Here is a 19,535-nt window from a genome sequence, read left to right as displayed (position 1 = left end):
TGGCCAGGTCCCTTAGACTTCAACTCCCTTTTCTGCTCCTTCCCTTCTCGAAAACTCCTGCATGCTGGCCAAGCTACTCAGGAGGCCGAGGCAGGAGGATTCCAAGTTCCAGGCCAGCCTGGTGACTCAGCCAGGCCCTGCCGCAAACAAAAATAAATTCCAAAGGTCTAGGAATGCAGGTCAGTCACAGAGCATCCCTGGGTACCGTACCCCCATACACACTCCTATTCACCCCTCAGAGCCTTCTCAGGCGTTGCACCTTTCTGCCCCCACAAGTTCCCGGGTCTGATACAAGCCTCTCCCATCACAAAACCCACACTAATTAAGCACGTATTTATCTCAGCGAACTTTTCAAAAAGGTGGGCGAGCCACTTCAGACAAGGATGCGGGGGCACACGGTGGTGGGGCTGCTCTGGCGGTCAAGGCCGGGGCCTGGATCTACAGCTGGGCATCTGGCTCTGTCCACAGCAGCCTTGGGGAGGAGCTCGGGGAGAGGAGGGAGGTTTGGCTGGGTCAGGGACAGCTGGTGTCAGGAGCGCTGGAACTGCAGGCTGCGGCCCAGAGAGGGAGCAGGCAGGTCACAAAATAACACTGAAACCCGAGCAAGGCAGGGAGGTCCCAGGAGGGGTGACAGAGACCTGCAGCTCCACAGGCCCCACCCCTGGGGGACCCACCAGGGCTCTCGGCCCCGAGCCCAGCTGCTCCCAGAGACGATTTTTCCAGGAGAACGGTCGGCAGGGCTCCGCCCTCAAGCCAAAACTTCCAGGGGGTGCTGGGGTGTCGAGCAGAGAACTCAGGTGGGCCCCCAGCACCCCACGGAGCTGGCCACCCAATCTTGCCCCCACTCTTCCCAGGGACGCGTGGGCATGGCCGACAGGAAGAGGCTCCCACCAACGAGCCCCAGCTGAGGCCCAGGCCCGCAGCGTGGTAAACAATCCCCTTGGTGCGGTCACAGGCTGCAGGGCAGACATCTGGCTCTCCTGGGCCAAGCTGGACCGACAGGCTCTGGCACACCTGCTGGCCCCGCCCCCGCCTGGCCCTGGGGGCTGGTGATGGGCACTCCTCAGGGAGCCTCCAAGGTGGATTCAAGCTTTGGCAAGAGCAGAGGCCTGTCTACACGGGCCTCCCTGCAGGGCCTGTGGATCTGAAGGGGCCAGGGGGCATGGGGCTGGGAGCAGGAGGCAGGGAACTGGAGTCCGAGGGGGGCCAAGAAGAGGTGTGGGCAGCAGGGACAGCGGAGGGGGTCCATTAATCCCTCGGCCAGTGTCACTGTCCCTGGGCCACATCAGCGGTGCCAGGGAGGACAAGGGGTCATCCTGACTGAACAAGGAGATAAACTGGACGCCTCTGGAGAACAGGGCTGGCTGGAGACCAGGTCTAGCCGGCTGAGGGCTGGGCACTCAAAGCACCTGCCCTTTGGGATGGGCACAGGGACTGGGGCGAGTGCTGCCCTGGCCCCCGGGGCCCTGGAGGCTGGGCTTCAGGCCCTGGGCAGTGTAGGGAAGGGAGGGCACAGCGGGCACTGCCTCCCGCCTGGGCCAGGCGGCAGCACCAGCCCTCAAGTTAGTCTCGGGAAATGCAGCGAGAGAGAAATGAAGTGTGACTCCTGCCCGGCACAGCCCTGCTGGTGTCTGCACGGCCCAGCGTCCCCACCGCCTCCCTCCCTGCACCTCCAGCTGTTCCCCTTGGACTCCAGGAACAGCAGCTGCCCATGAGGCAAGATGGGGAGGAGGAGAGGAGGGGGTGGGGCCGGAGGCTGTTAGGGAAGAGGCCAGAGGATCAGAGGCCCATGGGGCCAGCTGACAGCGCGGAGGCGCGACTCCTCTTTCCCCTGGGCTACTGGGAATCCCAAACGCACCTCCCTCCCCCCTTCTCTGCCTGGGCCCAGCCTGGACCTGGGCAGTAGCCAACTCTCTGGTCTCCCCGCTCCTGCCCAGCCCCCTGTTCCGGCCTCTACATGGCAGCAGGGGCTCCTCAGCTCGGAACCTCACCGAGGTCCTGCCCGGCTCCCACGGGGCCATGCCAGCGAGCTCCTCCTGCCCCGGCTCTCCCGGACCTTCTGGAACACAGCGGCCAGGCTGCCCCGTCTCAGCGGTGTCTGCCAGCAGCCCCCTCCCCAGTCAGCCCAACAGCTCCGGAAGTCATTACTCAGAGCCCCCGCTGTCCCCATCACGGGCTGAAGGGTGCCCCTCAGAGGCTTGTCCCCCTCCCTCCCAAGCCCGCAGACATGACCTCATTTGGAAAAGTGCATCTGAGGTTAAGGGTCCTGTGTGAGGTCCTGCTGATCACCCGGGTGAGCCCTGCGTCCCAGGCCACGGATCCCACACACCCAGAGCCCTGGACTCGGGTCACCCCTTCCCGTCCACCCTGGCCTGCAAACACCCCTCACCTGCAGACAGCGCCACAGTCCCCGTGACTCCTGCTGTCATGGCTTACGGCCTGGAACCACCCAGGCCCGGAGGGCAGCCACGTGCCTCTTTACCTTGACTTTGGACTCTAGCGCTGGCACTGACCTTCCTCAGCCCCAGGAGGACGCACCGACCTCCACGGTATCTCTGCCTCCTTCCCCGGAGGCTTCCTCTCCCCAGGTTCTCCAGTGAAGGCCAAGGCTAGGAAGACAGGTGGACGTGGCCTTGGGGGCACCTGGGAGAGCCTGACCCTATGTGGAGGCAGCAGGACTTCCGAGGACTTGGTGACATTTGGCTGGGCAGTGGCCCTGCTGCACACCAGCCTTGAAAAGAAGGGAAATTTCCAGACATTCTGCCAAGGACAGAGGAGCTGTTCCCTGGAGCCAGGCCTCACCAGGCCCCAAGGTTGCCCAAAGCCACAGGATGGGTCCCTAAGCAGGTGCCATTGCAAGGACCTGAGCCACTGCTTTGGCTTTGGCGCACATCTGACTCAGAGGGCGTGCTGCAGGGAGGCTGACTGGGTCCTGCCCAGGCGTCCACGAAAGGCCCTTGGCCATGGCCCAGCTGGCAGGGTCTCCCACCTGGTGACAGGTGAGGGAGGCTGAGCAGTTCTGGGCCTGGTGTGGGGTATCCACCGGTGCCAGGGGTCCTGGGGGCCATGTTCAGCAGTTCCCCAGCAGGTGGGTCTGGGTGGACCCCTGAGCCACTCACTCCTTTTCCATGGGCCCCCCACAGTGTTGTTGGCCAGACCTGGGCCTGCTGCCCTGTGAAGCTGACTATGGATAGGTGACCTCGCTGGCATTAATGACGTTGGGAGCTGTTGGTGCCGTGAGGGGTCGGGCAGGGCTCGAGGGGTGACACGGGAATGGAGACCAGTGTGAAGGGAGGGCCCTGTGCGCAAATCTCCTCACCCAACAGCCTGCTCCCCAGCACCCGCTTCCTGCCAGCGTCCAGCTTGGCACCGGGGGGCAGAGAGGGTCCTGCCCAGACAGCGGGGACACTGCCACCCGCCCCCACGCAGGTCAGGCTCTTGCTGAGGGCGCGTCCACCTGTCTGCCCAGAACCTGGGAGCGGCAGCCCCTAGGGAGGGAGGCAGAGATGCAGAGGTTGGTGCTGAGCCCACAGACCGCAGCTGGGGCCTACGGTGAGCAGGGCACGTTCTCACGGGCTGGGGGCCAGGACTCCAGGAGGGGAGACCACCCTCCTCCCAGGCCCTGGGGATTCCTGGTGCCCCACGGCCGCGGCTGCTGTGCTCCAGTCCTGCCTGTCCTCACGTGGCTCTGAACGCCTGTCACTGTGGTGACACCTGTGTGGCCTCATCCTGACCTTCCCCTGCCCAGGCCTGCATGGGCAAGGCCTGGTGCTCAGGTGCCTGGACCCCAGATCCTGGCGCTGTGGGGGAGGGACTCCTGCCAAGTGCCCATCCTCCACCAGGCGGCCCCAGTGGAAGATCCCGTTGGCAAGGGAAGGTGGCAGCCAGCAGGGTGGGCGACCAGGGTGTGGGGAGCTCGCGTGCAGGGACTCTGGGCACGGAGACAGAGACCCACGGAGGTCCTGGAGGAGGAGGCCTGGTGAGGCCTGCAGCCTCCAGGAGCTGGCAGAGGAGGGGCCGGCCTCCCTGGAGTCTGGCCCTGCACCACTCGGATCTGGGGTTTCCACCCTACTGCGCTGCAAAGAGTGCGCTCTCCCCTCGGAAGCCGCGGGTTTGGGTTACTTTGTCACAGTAGCCACAGGAACTTGCCTCAGCTGCTTTTTCGTCCTGCCGTAAGTACCCGGGGAAGGAGCTTAAAAGGAGAAAGATTCATTTTGAGTTGGGAGTTTGAGATCACGGCCTGCAACCCCGCTGCCTTGGGCCGGGGGGAGCTCCTCAGGCTGCGCAGAGACAGCTGCTCAGGTGGGAAGCAGGGAGCGGGGACGGAGGGACCCGGGACGGCCCCCTTCCAGTGGGTCACCTGCAAACTGAGATGCACGCCCAGGCCCTGCTCCCTGACCTCCCCAGTGACCCACTTCTTCTAACTGGCCCCACCTCCTACAGCCACCAGCTCCCAATAATGCCACCAAATACCGATCCTTGATGGATTGAGCCCAATCATCAAGGGCTAAGAGAGCCCAGGGCCGGCAGAGGGCACAGGCAGGCCCTCCGATGGGCCACGGAGCTGCCCACGAGGGCATGCAGGCTGGCAGCAGGACTCGCTAAGGTGGCAGAGTCCTGTGACCCAGTCACTGCCCAGGCCCCGCCTCGGGACACTGCTGCATTGGGGACCAGGCTTCAGCCCAGGAGCCTGTGGGGGGTTTCAGATGCCACCCTGACAGACTCACACACTTACCTGGGGCCCGTTCTCACCTGGGGCCATTTTGCACCCCCTACACGCCCCCCCCAGGAGACACCTGCCAATGTCCAGAGACAGTTCTGATGTCACAGCTGGGTAACGCTACTGGCATCCAATGGCAGAGACCAGAGATGCTGCTCGACGTCCTAAATGCACAGGACGGTCCTCATGACAAGGAAGATGGTTTGGGGTCTTGTTTTTTGGTGCTGGGGACTGAACCCAGGAGTGCTCTACCACTGAGCCACGTCCTCAGCCCTTTTTATTTTTTACTTTGAGACAGGGTCTCGCTAAGCTGCTGAGACTGGCCTCCACTCTGCCATCCTCCTGCCTCAACCACTGGAGTAGCTGGGATCACAGGTGCGGCCACCATGCCCAGCATGAGGAGGAGGGTCTGGCTCCACGGTGCCGGGACACATTAAGGAATTACACTGGAGACCCCCCCATCAGGGCCCAGCGCCGGGTCCAGCCTTGAGTGGACAGGTCACGTGGGGTGAACAATGAACCCGTCACACAGCATGATGCCACCACGGCCGCTGCCCTGCAGGGTGGCAGGCAGAGGCTGCTCCTACCAGGTGCTGGGTACCCACAGCTGGGACAAGGTGGCCTTTGGCCCTGGAGGAGGCACGAGAGCTGGGGTGCTGAGGACCAGCCCCTCACTCCGTCGCTGGGGTGTTACCAGACGTCGGTCTACAGGTGACGGAGCTGAGCTAGAGAGCCCAGGGCGGGCAGAGGGCACAGCCGGGCCCTCCGACGGGCCACGGAGCTGCCCACGAGGGCACGCCGTCTGGCAGCAGGATCCCCGCGGCCGCCCCTCCTCACAGCGCCCGGCTCCGCGGGCTGTGCCTGCCAGATGGCAGCGCCGCGTGTCAGGAGATAACCACTATTAAAAATTCACTGGGTCTTATTTTATCTTTTTTTTTTTTTTCCTGAGGTTCCATTTGGGCTCTCGGCTCCCTCCTAAGGACACTAGCAAGCTGCCACACCACACCACTAAGTGTCCTTGATGAAAAGGAACCCTGACTGGGTCACCAGGGTCTCACTGGGGTGGCTGGGCGGGGCGGGGAGGTGCAGGGCACTTCCTGCCAGCCCACAGGTCCCTGGGGAGGCAGCGCCGCTTGGCCACCTGCATGGGACCCCAGCCGTGTCGGATGCGGGCACCGCTGTGGTCAGCCGAGGGCTCTAGGTTAAACTGTGGGAGTGGGCCCCGGGGGCCGCAGGGCACAGGGCATGGAGGTCGGGGTCAGAGCTTGGCGCCATAGGACAGGTCAGAGTCTCAGGGCGAGCCTCAGGGGCCAGCTGCCCTGCAGTGGCCAGGCCCTGCAGACCCAACCTCCGGCTGGCCTCAGTTCCATTGCAGCACACGGTCACAGAGGGTCATGTGACACAGCTGGCCCACAGGACTGTGTCTCTGAAGGGGTGGCCGGCTCCACAGGGGGCTGGAGAAGGCTGAGGAAGGCTGACCGCCTACCGGCCCCCGGGCCCTTTCAAATTGGTCAAGGGTGCAGCCGTGCCCATGCCCCAGGGCCCCACAGGCGGGCAAGGCCACCACTGGGCTGGCTCAAGCTGCCGCCCTCTAGCATGGCGGGAGGGGCTAAGGGCTGGACACATGCAGGGCTCCTGCAGAGGGCACCAGGAACCTTGCCACCAGAGTGAGTCCTGGGTGGCTGGGGAGTCAACGGGATGGAAGGAGCTGCCCCCGCCATCACCAGGGGTCCCAGCGAGCAAGGCCAAGGCTCTGACAGTGAGGGCCTGGCCCTCTCCACCTGCCTGCCGCCCCAGGGAGTCCTGTCTACAGGCAGGTGGCCACCCAGACGGCTGCTGGGCAGGGAGCGGGGCTTGGGCGCGCATCTCAGTTTGCAGAGTCTCCTTCCAGCCACAGGAGCCGGTTCCTCCACGGGCAGGTGGCAGGATGCAGCCCCCAAAGCCAGGTCTGCATTCTCAGTGGCCCCAGAGTCCCCAGGGGGACATTAGATGGTATTTTATATCATGACACATTTTAAAAATATGTAAGGATAGAAGCTGAAGCAGTGCCTAGGGTCAGCAAATGACCACAAGGTCGCTTAAGACTTTTTCCATCTCTGCAGCGCTGGGGACTGACCAGGGGCCTCACCGCCCGGCCGCGGCCCAGCCCTTTCTACTTTGAGGCCAGGTCTCACTACATTGCCCAGACTGGCCTAGAGCTCCTGGTCCCCCTGCGCAGGCCTCCCTGGGCCGGGGTCCCCAACGCCACTCTGGCAATAGCAGGAGCTCCCTGAGGCTGGACCCGGAGCGCAGGCCAGCCCCGGGGAGCTCTGGGACAGCTGCTCCCTGCCGCCCAGCACCTGGCCACACCCTGCTCGCCTCCCTGCTCCATTGTCACATGGCCTCCTCCTCTGTGTCTGTCTCCTCCTCTTTTGTCCCTTACAAGGGCGTCTGTCATTGGACTTGGGGCCCATCCTAATGCAGGACGATTTCATCTCAAGAACTAATTACACCTGCAAAGGCCTTGTATGCAAATTAGGTCACACTCTGAGGATCCTGGGGAAGTCTGGGTGGCACTGCTCAGCTCGGTGCAGATGGCCTGCATGTCACCGTGTGTGTACCAGTGTCACCCACTGTTCTCTGAGGCTCGTGCACGTGGACGCTGGCTGTGGAGGCGGAGTGTGTCAACCCCTGTTCTGACTGTGCCATGGCAGGTGGGGTGGCCTCTCCAAGGTGGAGCTGGAGGATCCCCCACAGGCTCAGAGGGGCCCCCGGAGAAGCTGGTCAGCCCCTCCTGGGGTCAGAGACCGAGGCCCCAGGAGGGAATGTCTCAGCCACAGTTCTGAGTCCCCCTGGTGCAGGGACCCCATGGGTAAGGCGCCCACCATGGGGACCTCTGTCAGGGCTCTGAGGGGCTGCTGGCCCTTGGGAGGTGGCCAGGGGTCACTCCAGAAACACAGCAAGGACAGGTGGGGGAGTCCTGACAGGAAGGAGGGCCCCAACCCCAGGTCCCTGCTCAGGGCAGAGGGGTCGCCAAGGGGGTCGCCCAGCGCCACAGCCTGCTAAACCCCCCGCCCGCACACCAGTCCGCGGACCAGCCGCCCAGAACTGGGCCTCCGAAACACACCGCATCCCCTCCTCCATCCAGAGGTGGCCCTTGGGTCCCTTCCCTGGAACCTGCGCCTGTGGCAAAGTGGGAGAGGCTATGACACAGGCCTCTGCTGGTCTCTTGGGATCCTCCTGCTGAGAGCCTTCAGCCCCGGAGATGTCCCGCTGAGAACCCCGGGGGGCAGCCAGCGGTCAAGCCCCCACCGCAGCCCAGAGCCAAGAATCTACAAGAGGACCCACCGGTGCCCGTCCCGCTGCCTGAGCACCCCAAGAGGGAACCGCCAGCCGCACCCCGACTATTGGGCAACAGGACGCACTGTTCTCAACCAGTGTTGGGTCATCAGAAACAGAGCTGACCGATTTTATTTCTTACAGTGCTGGGGACGGACCCAGCCACATCCCATCTTCATTCTGTTTTGAGGCTGAAGCTGGACCAGAACTTGCCACCCTCCTGCCTCCACCTCCCGAGTGGCTGGGTGACAGGCAGGCACCACCCCTCCACCAGCAGGTGCTGACATTTCTGCTTTATAGATGAGGAGACTGTGACACAGAGACGTTAAAGTCTTACCCAAGGACACACAGCCGGTAAGGCAGGTCCAGGACGTGAACCCCAGCTGCCTGGATCCAGACCAGTGCTCCCGCTCCCTGAGTGGAGGGGACCCCGGTGCCCACACTAACTGATCAAGGCCAGTGCTGAGACCGGGACCTGACAACCACATGCCCCACTCAGTACTGTTTTTCTCTGGGAGTTGTAGACGGACACAAGGCCTTTGCTGAGGATCGAACCCAGGGCCTCACACACGCTAGGCGAGCGCTCTGCCCCTGAGCCCAGCCCAGCCCTCAGTTCTACTTCTTGCGAAGCCTCTTCCTTCCTATTTGAGGGTCTCTGGAGGTTTTTTCCTTATAAATCTGGAAGTGGTTTTTATGGTTTATTTACTGGAAAACAAAAGCAGAAACTAGAAACTCCAGCTTTATCACTGCTCCCCTGCCTTTGTCACCTGGGCACCTGCAGAGCTTACAAATGCCATCCCACCACTAGAGCTGCCAAGCCCCCAAGCCCCATGAGCTCAGCTGCCATTGTGTGTCATTGGGGCCCTGAGGACACGGAAGCTCACGGGGCACAGCCTGGCCTGGCCCGAGCCTGGTGGCTAATAGCAAGGGGCAGCGGGGACCAGATAGCCCTGACAGCTCTCTGAGGGTTCCCGGGGCCTCCTGCCTGTGCGTCAGCCCTTCATCTCAACAGTGAGAGCTCCTGCTGGCTGAAGCCTGGCCCCCTACAGAACAGGTCAGCTGCAGGCAGTGGGGCCACCTTGACCAGCTCTGGGGGTGACCCATCTCAGTTCTTCCAGCAGCTGACCATGTGATCTGCCCAAAGGGCCCTGTGCTCACATTCCCGCAGCAGGCTGTGGTCATGGAGCTGGGAACCCGCCCTCCGGGCCCCAGGAAAGGCCTGCGCTTATGGGGCTGGGTCTATACTGCTGGCGACAGACCCTCCACCCGGGGGACTTGGACCTGATTTCAAGGCACCCCAGAGCATGCAGACGGGCTGTGAACGTGATTCTGACCATCACCACGGCTTGGAGCCTGCTGAGGACCAAGGAAGGGAACCAAACAGCCCATTCACCTGACCAGCCTCATCAGGCACCTACTGCACACTCAGTTGCTCAGGAGATTCTGAGAGGAAAACAGAAAGGATCTTCCCTTGGGGAAGTGCACAGGCTCCTTCGAGAGCGGCCCAACAGGCGGGAGGACAGAGAGGCAGGAGGGAAGACCTGCCTGGGGCAGGGGGGCCTGGAGGGCTTCCCAGAGGGGCGGCTTTCAGACCAGGCCTGGAGTGCGTAGGGGAAAGGTGGGGATCTCTAGGAAAACAGAGCAACTGATGGGGGGGTCTTTATTCTCGGAGGGCAAGACAGCACCCCATGCCACAGTGGGAGAATGTGGTACAGAGAGGCCGGATCACTAGGGTGTCACCATGTGGCTTGTCCCTGTCACACTGCATGCTTCCCTCACCCCTACCGCACCCAGCAGCCGGGACGGCCAGGCAGGGCAGGCACAGGTGAGACCCAGCAGGCTGCAGAGCTGGGGGCTTCTCACCTGCTGCTCTGTCCTGTGGCCATGAGGGGCCTCCTACATGTTGGGTGGCAGAGTGAGCCCACCCTCCGGAGCTGAAGCAAGAGGTGCCCAGTGGCCATGCCCTGGGGGGACATGACCTGGGGCTCTGTGCACTTCCTCCTCTTCCTCTGCAGCTCTCTGGCTGTGCACCCTGAGCTGTGAGGTGTCCTCGGTTTCTACACCTGCAAACACAGGGCCCAGAGCCTGAGCCTGTGCCCAGGAGCAACCGCAGGTAGAGGACGTGCCTGTGTGGGGACGCTGACCCTGGCCACCCAGCACTTCCCCGCAGGGCCTCTGAAGCACATGCTCTTCCCTGCCTGCTAGCTGGGCTTCAGAAACAAAGCCAGGGCCAGCCAGCTCCGCACCTGGACAGGGGAGTCGGGTGGCCGAGGGGAAGCAACAGAATTAACAGCCACACGCGGCCAGCCAGGCTCGCGGTCTGCCTGGCAGATGGTGGCACACACCTGAGCAGACCCAGGCTCTGAGCGCTCCGTGAGACGCTCCGTGAGCAGGCAGTCACACAGCCAGGCCTGGCCAGCCTCTGGGGCTGCCAAGGCCGCCTCCACCCGCCAGGCACCAGGGAAGGACCATCAGAGGGAGCCAGGCGGGGGAGGCAAGGATGAAACGCTGAAATAAGAGGGGCGTTTCCAGGTCCACTGCTTCAAAGGGAAAGGCGTCTGCGTCTGGGCTGCGCCCCACTCTGGCCCCAGGGGAGCACTGGCAGCCGCCTGAGCCGGCATCTGATGGATGGGATTTGTTTTAAGCTCTTTCTACCCGAGGACTCTAAGCAGGGGCTGTGCCTGACCTCTCCAAACGACACCCGCCCCCCACCAGTCCTCAAAAGGCAAAAAGCTTTAAAAGCCGCCGTTCAAACACGCATTGAGGTGCACCGCCAGCCACCAGGGAGGCCAGGCAGGGCAGGTGGGTGGGCTGGGGGCTGGAGGGCCACCCCTGGCCCCACTCCGGCCCACCTGGAAGAAAGACCAGCAGGTGAGGCACCTGGAGGTCAGGACGCTGGTCTGTCATGGGAGGAGCTGTCCTGAGGTCATCCTGCCCCGAAGCCACCCTGCAGGGACCATCCTTGCCCCCTCCACCAGTCCCTTCCTCCCCTGGTCTTGTAGCACTGCCACAGGGGGGCTTCAGAGTGCTTCTGAGGCCTGCTGCAGGACCCATGCCAGGAGGAAGTTCTCCCACCCAGGGACCTGGGACAGGCCCCGAGGTCCTGGGGCAGCTGGGGTGGGGCACAGCTTATGCCACAGACCCACCCAGGTTCCCACCCACTCAGGTGAGAGGGAAGACGCCCCTGGGCGTGCATTTTGCCTCCTGGACTCAATCCCCTGGTTGCCCAGCACAGGGGCCTTGCCAGGGCTGACCCCCCCCCCACCTGGGGCTGCTGAGCAGCCAGGATAATGCAGCGCCTTGGACAGCAGCCAGACCGGTGCCAGCCGGCCACCCGCCCTGCACACAATCTGGAGGTGACTCTCCACTATTCTTGCCGGGGCCTAGACGTGCCACAGGGGCGGCCAGACCGCGGGCAGATGGAGCTTCTCCACTTAAAAATAAATCGATGGCTGCTTTTCTGAGTTGACAGGATGAGGAGGCTCGATTGGTGGCGCGCTGAAGAACACGTGCCTGGCCTGAAGGACGGCGATCGGGCGGGTGGGGGCCGGGCGGGTGAGCGCGGGGTCAGGCCTGGCGGGGAGGGCGGCGCGACCCGGAAAGTGCCACGGGGCCCTCCCCCTCCCTCCGCGGCGGGCGCCGGGCACTTACTGAGATCCTGGAGCAGGGACGACCAGGTCTTCATGCCGAGCATGCTGCGCCGCCCCCGCCCGGGCCGCGGGACGGGGGACTCTAGAAGGGGCTTCCGGGCATAGCCCCGGCGGCACCGTGGGAATCACCGCTCGGCGGGGGCGCCCGAGCTGTCACGCCCCTCCCACCCGTTCGCGGCGGGAGCTGGGAACCTGGGAGGGGCCAGGGGACCCGAGAGGGTCACGGGACGGCCGAGGGTGTCCCCGGGGGGGGGGGCAGAGACAGCGGGCTGTGGAACCCCGGGACTCTTCGGGGGTCACGGAGCAGCCGGGTGTCCCTGCGCGCCGCGCGCCGTGCGCCCCGCCCGCCTGCTGCGCGGAGCCGGGGAGGGGCCGGGCCGGGGGCGCCGCCGCCTCTCACGCCGCCCGCGCCCCGCGCCCGCCGCTTCACGCCCCAGCGGCCGAGGCTGCGCCGCCGCCTCGCAGCGACCATTTCATTCCCTCCCGCTCGGCGGGGGCGGCGCGCTCCTCCCCCCCGCCGCCCGCCCGCGCTCCCGGGCAGCCCCGCTGCCTGCACTTGATAGCGCGCTTGTCAAGACTGCTGAGTTGTCCCTGACCTCTCCCCCGCCGCTGCTAATTAAGGCTCCGCCGTGACAGTTCAAGTGCCGAGCATCAAGTTTGCAGAACCAAAGCCTCTAATTGGGGCCGCTTTTCATTTCTCCATCCCAGGGGCTGGGGCTCCCCAGACCTGGGCACTGGCGCATTTTTCTTTTGTATTTTCCATCAGGGAGGAGAAGGCGGGGGACAGGCGCCAGGAGAGGAGGGCGGGCAAGCAACCAAAGGCTGAGGGTGGAGGGGATCCTGGAGTGGGGGGACTCGCCTGCCTCCACCAGCCAGCCAGCCAGCCAGCCAGCCACGGGCCACCCCTCTGGCAGCCCACCTGGCATGGCCCCTGAGGTCTCTGAGCTCCCTGGATGAGGCCAGTGGGGAGCTGGGCCCAGGCCCTGGGGCGACAGGGGGGTGTCCTGCCCCTCCCCAGAGGCTCAGCAGACCTGGCAGGGAGGGGCAGCCCCCCCCCCAGCCCTGCACTGGGCCCGGGTGTGTGGGGTGGTGACAGTGCCAGCCGCCCTGCAGAGCGCAGTGCCTGCGGGGTGGGGGGGCCTTCCCACGGGAGGTGCGCTCAGCCTCAGGCCGAGGCTCAGGGCTCCCAGCCTCTCCTTTCCAGATAAGTGCTGGCGAGCGTCAGCTCTTAGCAACTCTCAAGCTGCCTTTCTTCACCGCCCACTAAATCAAGCCAGAGGAGAGGAGGGAGGGGCAGAGCGGCTGCTCCCCAGAGCTACAGTGGGGCAGAGGGCATCAATAAGGTCACAGGGTGGGGGTGCCCCTCTGGGAGCCTCCTGCTTCATGGTAGCTGGGGATCCTAAGCCTCCTGCTGCAGGGAGCTCGGCCTGAGAATTCCAGGTCATTCTAATGAAGTGGGAGGCTTTCCTTTGCTGTTCCCAGGTGCTGCTTGAGGTGAGTCCAGCTGGAGAAACAGCCTGGGACAGCACGAGGTCTGTCCCAGACCCTGCAGCACATTAGAACCACCTGGTCCCTGTTGGTGCCTGGCTGATGCCCAGACCCACGGCATCACTCTGAGAAGTCACCAGGCCTCAGTACCCTTGAACGCCCCAGGGGTCCCCGTGTGCAGCCAGGGCAGGCAGAGACCCTGGGTGTCTCTCCAAGGGGAGGGTGTGCTTCTGCACCCCAGGATGTATGTGCTACCAAGGTCTACAGACATTTTTGAGGGGGGGAGGTGCTACAGGCATCCAGCGGTGGAGGTCAGGGGTTGGCTGAATGTCCTACAAGACAAGGTCATCCCTTACAAGAAGGAATCAGCCACACCCCAATGTCACTAGTCCTGAGGCTGAGAAATCCACAGAGCCAACCCCCTGCCAAGCTAGGGCCCTTGGTAAAGTCTCCCCCGGAGCCAACTCCCAGCTGGCCCTGAGGCAGGTGTGGGATAGGTCTCCAGTCTCTGTGGCCAGAGGGGACTGCTCCCGAGAATGCCTTCCTGTGCTGAGCCAGTGTCTCAGCTTTCCCTACGGGGCCAGGGCCTCCTCTGTCACCAGACCTCAGGAACTAGCTTGCAGCCTGTTGGCATGGCCCCTGCGTTGGAGCCCAGGCTTCTGGGATGTCCCTCTGCTTGTCCACATCTCCTTCATGTCCTCACCCCATGTTTTCGCTTCCCCAAGACGACGCCAGCCCTGGCTGTGGGAGATGACTGCTGGCTTCTGCCCAGCTTGGAGCCACCACAGCCCCCGGTTACTCAGATCCCTACGGAGTCCAGCTGCCCGTTTTCTGCTGGTCACTTGCTTTTGAAGCAGCCCTGGGCTTCACATGACCCATCTTGCATCTGCCCAGGGCCCTCAGCCCCAGCTCCAGCAGATGCAAAGGACAGCTGGGCTTCCAAAGTCCATCAATCCAGCATCCTTCCCACAAGGGCAAGGCATGGTGCCACCCCACTGGACCTCAGGCCAGCCCTCCACAGGCTATGAGAGTCTCTAGGGTGGGCCTGGCCTCTCCAGGACACTCCCATGTGCACCCAGGGTGGGAATGCTGCTGTAAGGAACCGGGATACTAGGTCTCCCAGGCCAGCCTGCTGACCTTGAGCACAGCTGACCTTCAGGATAGAGCTGCAGTAGGAGCACACCTTATCTGCGCGAGGGCTCCTGGGGCCCTCTGACCACCTCATCAGGAGGAGAGTGTCCCAGGGAACTGTGGGCTCTGGGACCTGGTGAGAACTCCTCCAGAAGCTATTGGGTAGAGGCACAGCTGAGCCGGCAGCGTAGACACAATCTGATGGGCGGTCAACTCACCCAGGTCCAGGAGTTGGCTGGCTTCCCCGAGGGGCAAATGCTGTCCCCTCTGCACATTGCAAGGGCAGGGGAAGCCGAGGAAGGGAGGCACAGTCCTCACAGCGGCTTGCTCCAGCCTCATGCAGCAGGGCCTTGGTATCCTCATCCAAGTGAGGGCACACTCGGCTGAGTGGCTTCTTAGCACGCTCTGCCCCTCAGTGTGAGCCACAGACCCCACCCATGCCCTGTTGCAAAGGGGACTTGAGCACCTGGGGTCTCTCCAGGGTGAAAGAGGCTCCAGGTGGTTTGTGCTCCCAGCCCCCAGCAGCCAACTAGGAACCAACAGCAGAGCTTCAGGTGCAGTTGTTAAGTTACTCACTGCCAAGAGCACCTGGATGGAGCGCGGCTGCACCCCACCGTCAAGCACCAGCCCAGGGGACCTTCTGCCTGGAGGAAGAGGTACCTCTAATCTGCTCTGTGCCTCCCTCTCTCCGGGGCGGCCTGATAGGGCACACACCTGTAATCTCGACTATTTAGGAAGCTGAGGCAGGAGGATCACAAGTTCAAGGCCAGTCTGGGCAACTTAGCAAGTCCTTGTCGCAAAATAAAGAAAGGAGCCAGGCACGGTGGTGCACACCTGTAATCCCAGAGATGTGGGAGGCGGACCCAGGAGGATCCGAAGTTCGAGACCAGCTCGGCAACTTAGTGAGGCCCTGTCTCAAAATAAAAAGGGCTGGGGTGTAACTCAGGGGTGAAGCTCCCGGTTCAATCCCCAGTACCAAAACGAAAGAAAGTGCTGGGCTAAGGCTCAGGGGCAGAGCACCATGAGTTCAATCCCCAGTACTGCGAAATTTAAAAATAAACAAGTGATCTGCACACGGGCCCTGCACGGGCTGCTGGTGGCTCTGCCTGTGTCACCTCCTGGCAGTGCCACACTGTGCTAGGGAGTGGCTCCGAGAGCACAGCTTACCCAGGTTCCCAGGAAGGAAGCAGACCCCTGAAACCCGGGGAGGGGTAAAGGACACCACCTGGTACCAGCTGGAGACTGGACACAGGGAGGCCGGGGGCAGCGGCAGGTGCGTGGCCTGTTGACCTCTGCCTGCCTCCTGCCCAGAGCCGCGTTGTCTCCAGACAGCCCCCAAATGAGTCGGGGCTGCGTCCTCAGGCCTGGGAACGAGCAGCAGGCCCAACACTGGCAAGGACTCCGAGGGAGGGGACGGGCACCCAGTCCCCAGGGCGCTATGACTTCGCCTTTCTCCCGCCCAGGGCTGTGGACGGGGCTGCAGGGCTCTCTGCCCGTGTTTCTCCCACAGCAGGTTTGGGGGAAGGTGAGAGTGTGACCAGTTCCCGGGGTGCTGCTGCCCTGGTCCTAGGAACTGCTGCTTTGGCAGGTAGCGCCTGGCAACCGCGAAGCCCCGCCTCGGGCCTGGCACCCAGCAGGCCTCACCAGGAGCGACCCCCGGGGCTGCCCACCCTGTCCATCGGGGTGTCTTGGCATCGGAGGCACAGCCCATCCCCGCGCTGCCCCTTCCACACCCCCTGCCAGGGGTGGAGCCCGCTCCCTGTCCCGGCTGCTCCCAGCTCCAGCCACCTGGCTCCCTCCCAGCACAGCACCCCCCAGGCCCCCGGCTCCCTTCCTGACTGAGGAGCCGCAGCTCGGGGGAAGGCCCGTCTCCTCCCACCCGTCCCTGCCCCTGCGGCCTGGCACTCTGGGCTGCAGAGCAGACGGGGCTGTGGGGAGCCAGGGCCGGGGCGGAGGGTGCTCTGTGCCTCCATCCCTCCAGGTGCAGGACGGGTCAGCAGTAGCGGCCTGTGTTCTGGGCTGAGAGGAGGCGGTCTGCAGAGAAGGCTGGCAGGGATGGGCACCTGGCTCAGCCCGGCAGCCCCAGCCCTGGGTCACATTCTTCAGGGTGGCTCCCCCTGTCTGTTCCCTGCCCAGGCTTGCCGAGCCTGTGGGTGGGGCAGAGTCTCCCCCAGTCTCACTCTAGGGCGGGGGGCCTGGGGCCTGTGGAGGCCATGCGAGGCTGTGTGTGGACTGGGGGTCTTGGGGGGGGCCCTGAACCTCGCCCTGCTCCTGCAGCCTGGGAGCTCTGTGTGGTCAGGTCCTGGAGCCAAGACACATTCTGTCACCTCGAGGGAGACAGAGAGGCCTGCTGTGCTGACCCCACAGGGCAGGAGAGAAACCCAAGAGGACCTGTGTCCTCTCTCAGGTCAGGGGCCACCACATTCCTGGGATTCGTGGCCTGGCCGCAGCTGCCACCAGCCTTTCCAGGTCTGTGGAGAGGCGCCCGCCCGCCCTCTGCGCCCACCCTGCCTTCCCCGCCGCCCGGGGCCTGACCTTTCCAGATACGCTCTGGCAGGGCCTCTGCCCTCAGCCCCTCCTCGCCGTCCTTATCTGGCCGCCTGCCACTCTCCAGGGCCTCCAGGGCCAGCCTGCTGCCCTTTCCCTTGGGGTCAGGGAGAAGCAGGGGGCAGGAGCTGCAGTCACCTCCGCCACGTCCTGGGCAGGCAGCAGCCTCGGGTGCCCACTCCCGAGGCCCATTCCTCACATGTCGCCCAGTCCCTCTGGCAGAGCTGCTGGGAAGCCCTTGGTCAGCTTTTCTCCCTGGTCCTCGTGACTCTGTGGGGAGGGCCCGTTCTGTTCCTGCTGTGACCAGCACCTCCCACGGGTCCCCATCCCTGACAGTGGAGGGGTGGTCTGGGCACAGGGGGGGTCTCCTTCCAGGACTGGGGTCCAGTGCCCCCCTCCCTGCAGGCCTCTGAGACGCCACACCTACCCCCAGGGCTCAGAGTGACCTTTACCTACGTGTAGCTCTTCCAAGTCTCCAGGGCCACAGATACCCAGGCAGCAGGAGAAGGACCCCCCTCCCCTCCCAGGGTGCTAGGACCCCCCTCCCCTCCCCAGGGTGCTAGGACCACCCTCCCCGTCCTCAGGGTGCTAGGACCCCCCTCCCCTCCCCAGGGTGCTAGGACCACCCTCCCCTCCCCAGGGTGCTAGGACCCCCCCTCCCCTCCCAGGGTGCTAGGACCACCCTCCCCATCCTCAGGATGCTAGGACCCCCCTCCCCTCCCCAGGGTGCTAGGACCACCCTCCCCATCCTCAGGGTGCTAGGACCCCCCTCCCCTCCCCAGGGTGCTAGGACCACCCTCCCCGTCCTCAGGATGCTAGGACCCCCCTCCCCTCCCCAGGGTGCTAGGACCACCCTCCCCTCCCAGGGTGCTAGGACCACCCTCCCCATCCTCAGGGTGCTAGGACCACCCTCCCCATCCTCAGGTGCTAGGACCACCCTCCCCTCCCCCAGGGTGCTAGGGCCACCCTCCCCTCCCCAGGGTGCTAGGACCCCCCTCCCATCCCCAGGGTGCTAGGACCCCCCTCCCATCCCCAGGGTGCTAGGACCCCCCTCCCCTCCCCAGGGTGCTAGGACCCCCCTCCCCTCCCAGGGTGCTAGGACCACCCTCCCCTCCCAGGGTGCTAGGACCCCCCTCCCATCCTCAGGGTGCTAGGACCCCCCTCCCCTCCCCAGGGTGCTAGGACCCCCCTCCCCTCCCCAGGGTGCTAGGACCCCCTCCCCTCCCCAGGGTGCTAGGACCCCCCTCCCCTCCCCAGGGTGCTAGGGCCACCCTCCCCTCCCCAGGGTGCTAGGGCCCCCCTCCCCTCCCCAGGGTGCTAGGGCCCCCCTCCCCTCCCCAGGGTGCTAGGGCCCCCCTCCCCTCCCAGGGTGCTAGGACCACCCTCCCCGTCCTCAGGGTGCTAGGACCCCCCTCCCCTCCCAGGGTGCTAGGACCACCCTCCCCTCCTCAGGTGCTAGGACCCCCCTCCCCGTCCTCAGGGTGCTAGGACCCCCCTCCCCTCCCAGGGTGCTAGGACCACCCTCCCCTCCTCAGGTGCTAGGACCACCCTCCCCGTCCTCAGGGTGCTAGGACCCCCCTCCCCTCCCAGGGTGCTAGGACCACCCTCCCCGTCCTCAGGTGCTAGGACCTGGTGCCCACAGCAGCGATGCCCCGTGGGCGTGAGAGGGCCCCAGCACTGCTGGGGACACGAGGTGTGGCAGTCCCCAGCAGACGGCAGGGCGGAGGGCAGAGGGCAGGGCTCTGCAGGCCCCACCAAGGGGCCCGTCCCTCAGGCCCACCCTGCAGACCTGCCCGGCCACCGCCCCCGGTCCCCAGGATCCCAGAGCTCCGCAGGTCTCTCAGAGTGGGCAGGAAAACGCGGCCAGCCAAGGCCCGATAGCAGACGCCGCCCCTGCACAGCTGTACCTAGAGACAGCCCTGGCCCTCGGGGGTGTGCCACCAAGAGAGGACTGAGCCCTGGCCACCTCCGTTCACAGGTGAGGGTGGACGGAACCTCGCCCACCTTGAGAGCCCAGCTGACTTCCTCCCTGGACACGGTCGGTCAGGGAAACGGGGAGGCGGCTCTGCCTCCTCACCAGGGGCGGGGACGTGAGGCCATCCCAGGGCACGGCCTGACTCCCGGGGAGGCCGCCAGCCCCTCCTGGCACAGATCAGAGCGGATGGGAATGTGCACAGGCAGGTGGCTGCCAGCACAGGAACCCGTCACGTGTCCCCCACGCTTGTCAAAAATGGAGACCAAACTCCCCAACGGGGGAGTCTCACCACGCCTGCAGGAGGTGGCTGGCAGACAGTGGGTTCCTGAGCCTGTCCCTGACAGAGTCTGGCACAGAGTCACATCCAGGACAAGTGAGGTCCCCCAAACAGGCAGAGCCCTGTGGACTGGCATTTCCTGGGTGGTCTCTATAACCCAGGCCCCACACTGTGGGGTGGGGGCTGTGGACTCGCGCCCCAGCCCCGGCTGAGCACACGGTGCCACCTCAGCCAGGGGACTGGCTCCGGACCTGCTCCTCATCCCTGAAGAGGAGGACGAGGCTGTGCTTGGGACAAAGACCCCACGCCCCAGTGCTCACGGCGGCCAGCTCTGTGCCCAGCAGGCCCACGCACGTCCTGTACCCCTGTACCCTCGCCCCTGGCCCATGGCCCTCGTGTCTGCCTGGGAGCTGGTCGCAGGGCAGCTGC

The 19,535-nt window shown here is 64.6% G+C and overlaps 1 protein-coding gene and 1 long non-coding RNA gene across 9 annotated transcripts in view; one reads left to right on the top strand and one right to left on the bottom strand.

The window, feature by feature from the left end:
- Gse1 (Gse1 coiled-coil protein) overlaps positions 1-19,535 on the bottom strand; it is a 303,688-nt gene that overhangs the window by 134,762 nt on the left and 149,391 nt on the right. For 2 of the 8 annotated variants that reach the window (XM_071604615.1, XM_071604619.1), the window contains exon 1: positions 11,690-11,885. The exons of 4 other annotated variants lie outside the window; for them this stretch is intronic. In XM_071604615.1, the coding sequence (XP_071460716.1) occupies positions 11,690-11,732 (43 nt within the window). In that variant the 5' untranslated portion in view covers positions 11,733-11,885. Of the gene's footprint in view, positions 1-2,389; positions 2,427-11,689; positions 11,886-16,842; positions 17,055-19,535 lie in introns of those variants that run through there. 2 more of the 8 variants (XM_071604618.1, XM_071604617.1) reach the window with 2 other exon arrangements.
- Positions 1,828-5,613, top strand: LOC139702718 (uncharacterized). Its single transcript, XR_011705296.1, has 3 exons — positions 1,828-2,999; positions 3,144-4,172; positions 5,019-5,613. It is a non-coding gene; the product is annotated as an uncharacterized lncRNA (long non-coding RNA).

This window comes from Marmota flaviventris, chromosome 18 (assembly GCF_047511675.1).
Source record: "Marmota flaviventris isolate mMarFla1 chromosome 18, mMarFla1.hap1, whole genome shotgun sequence".
NCBI classification, from domain to species: domain Eukaryota; kingdom Metazoa; phylum Chordata; class Mammalia; order Rodentia; family Sciuridae; genus Marmota; species Marmota flaviventris.
This window is presented reverse-complemented; position numbering and strand designations above follow the sequence as displayed.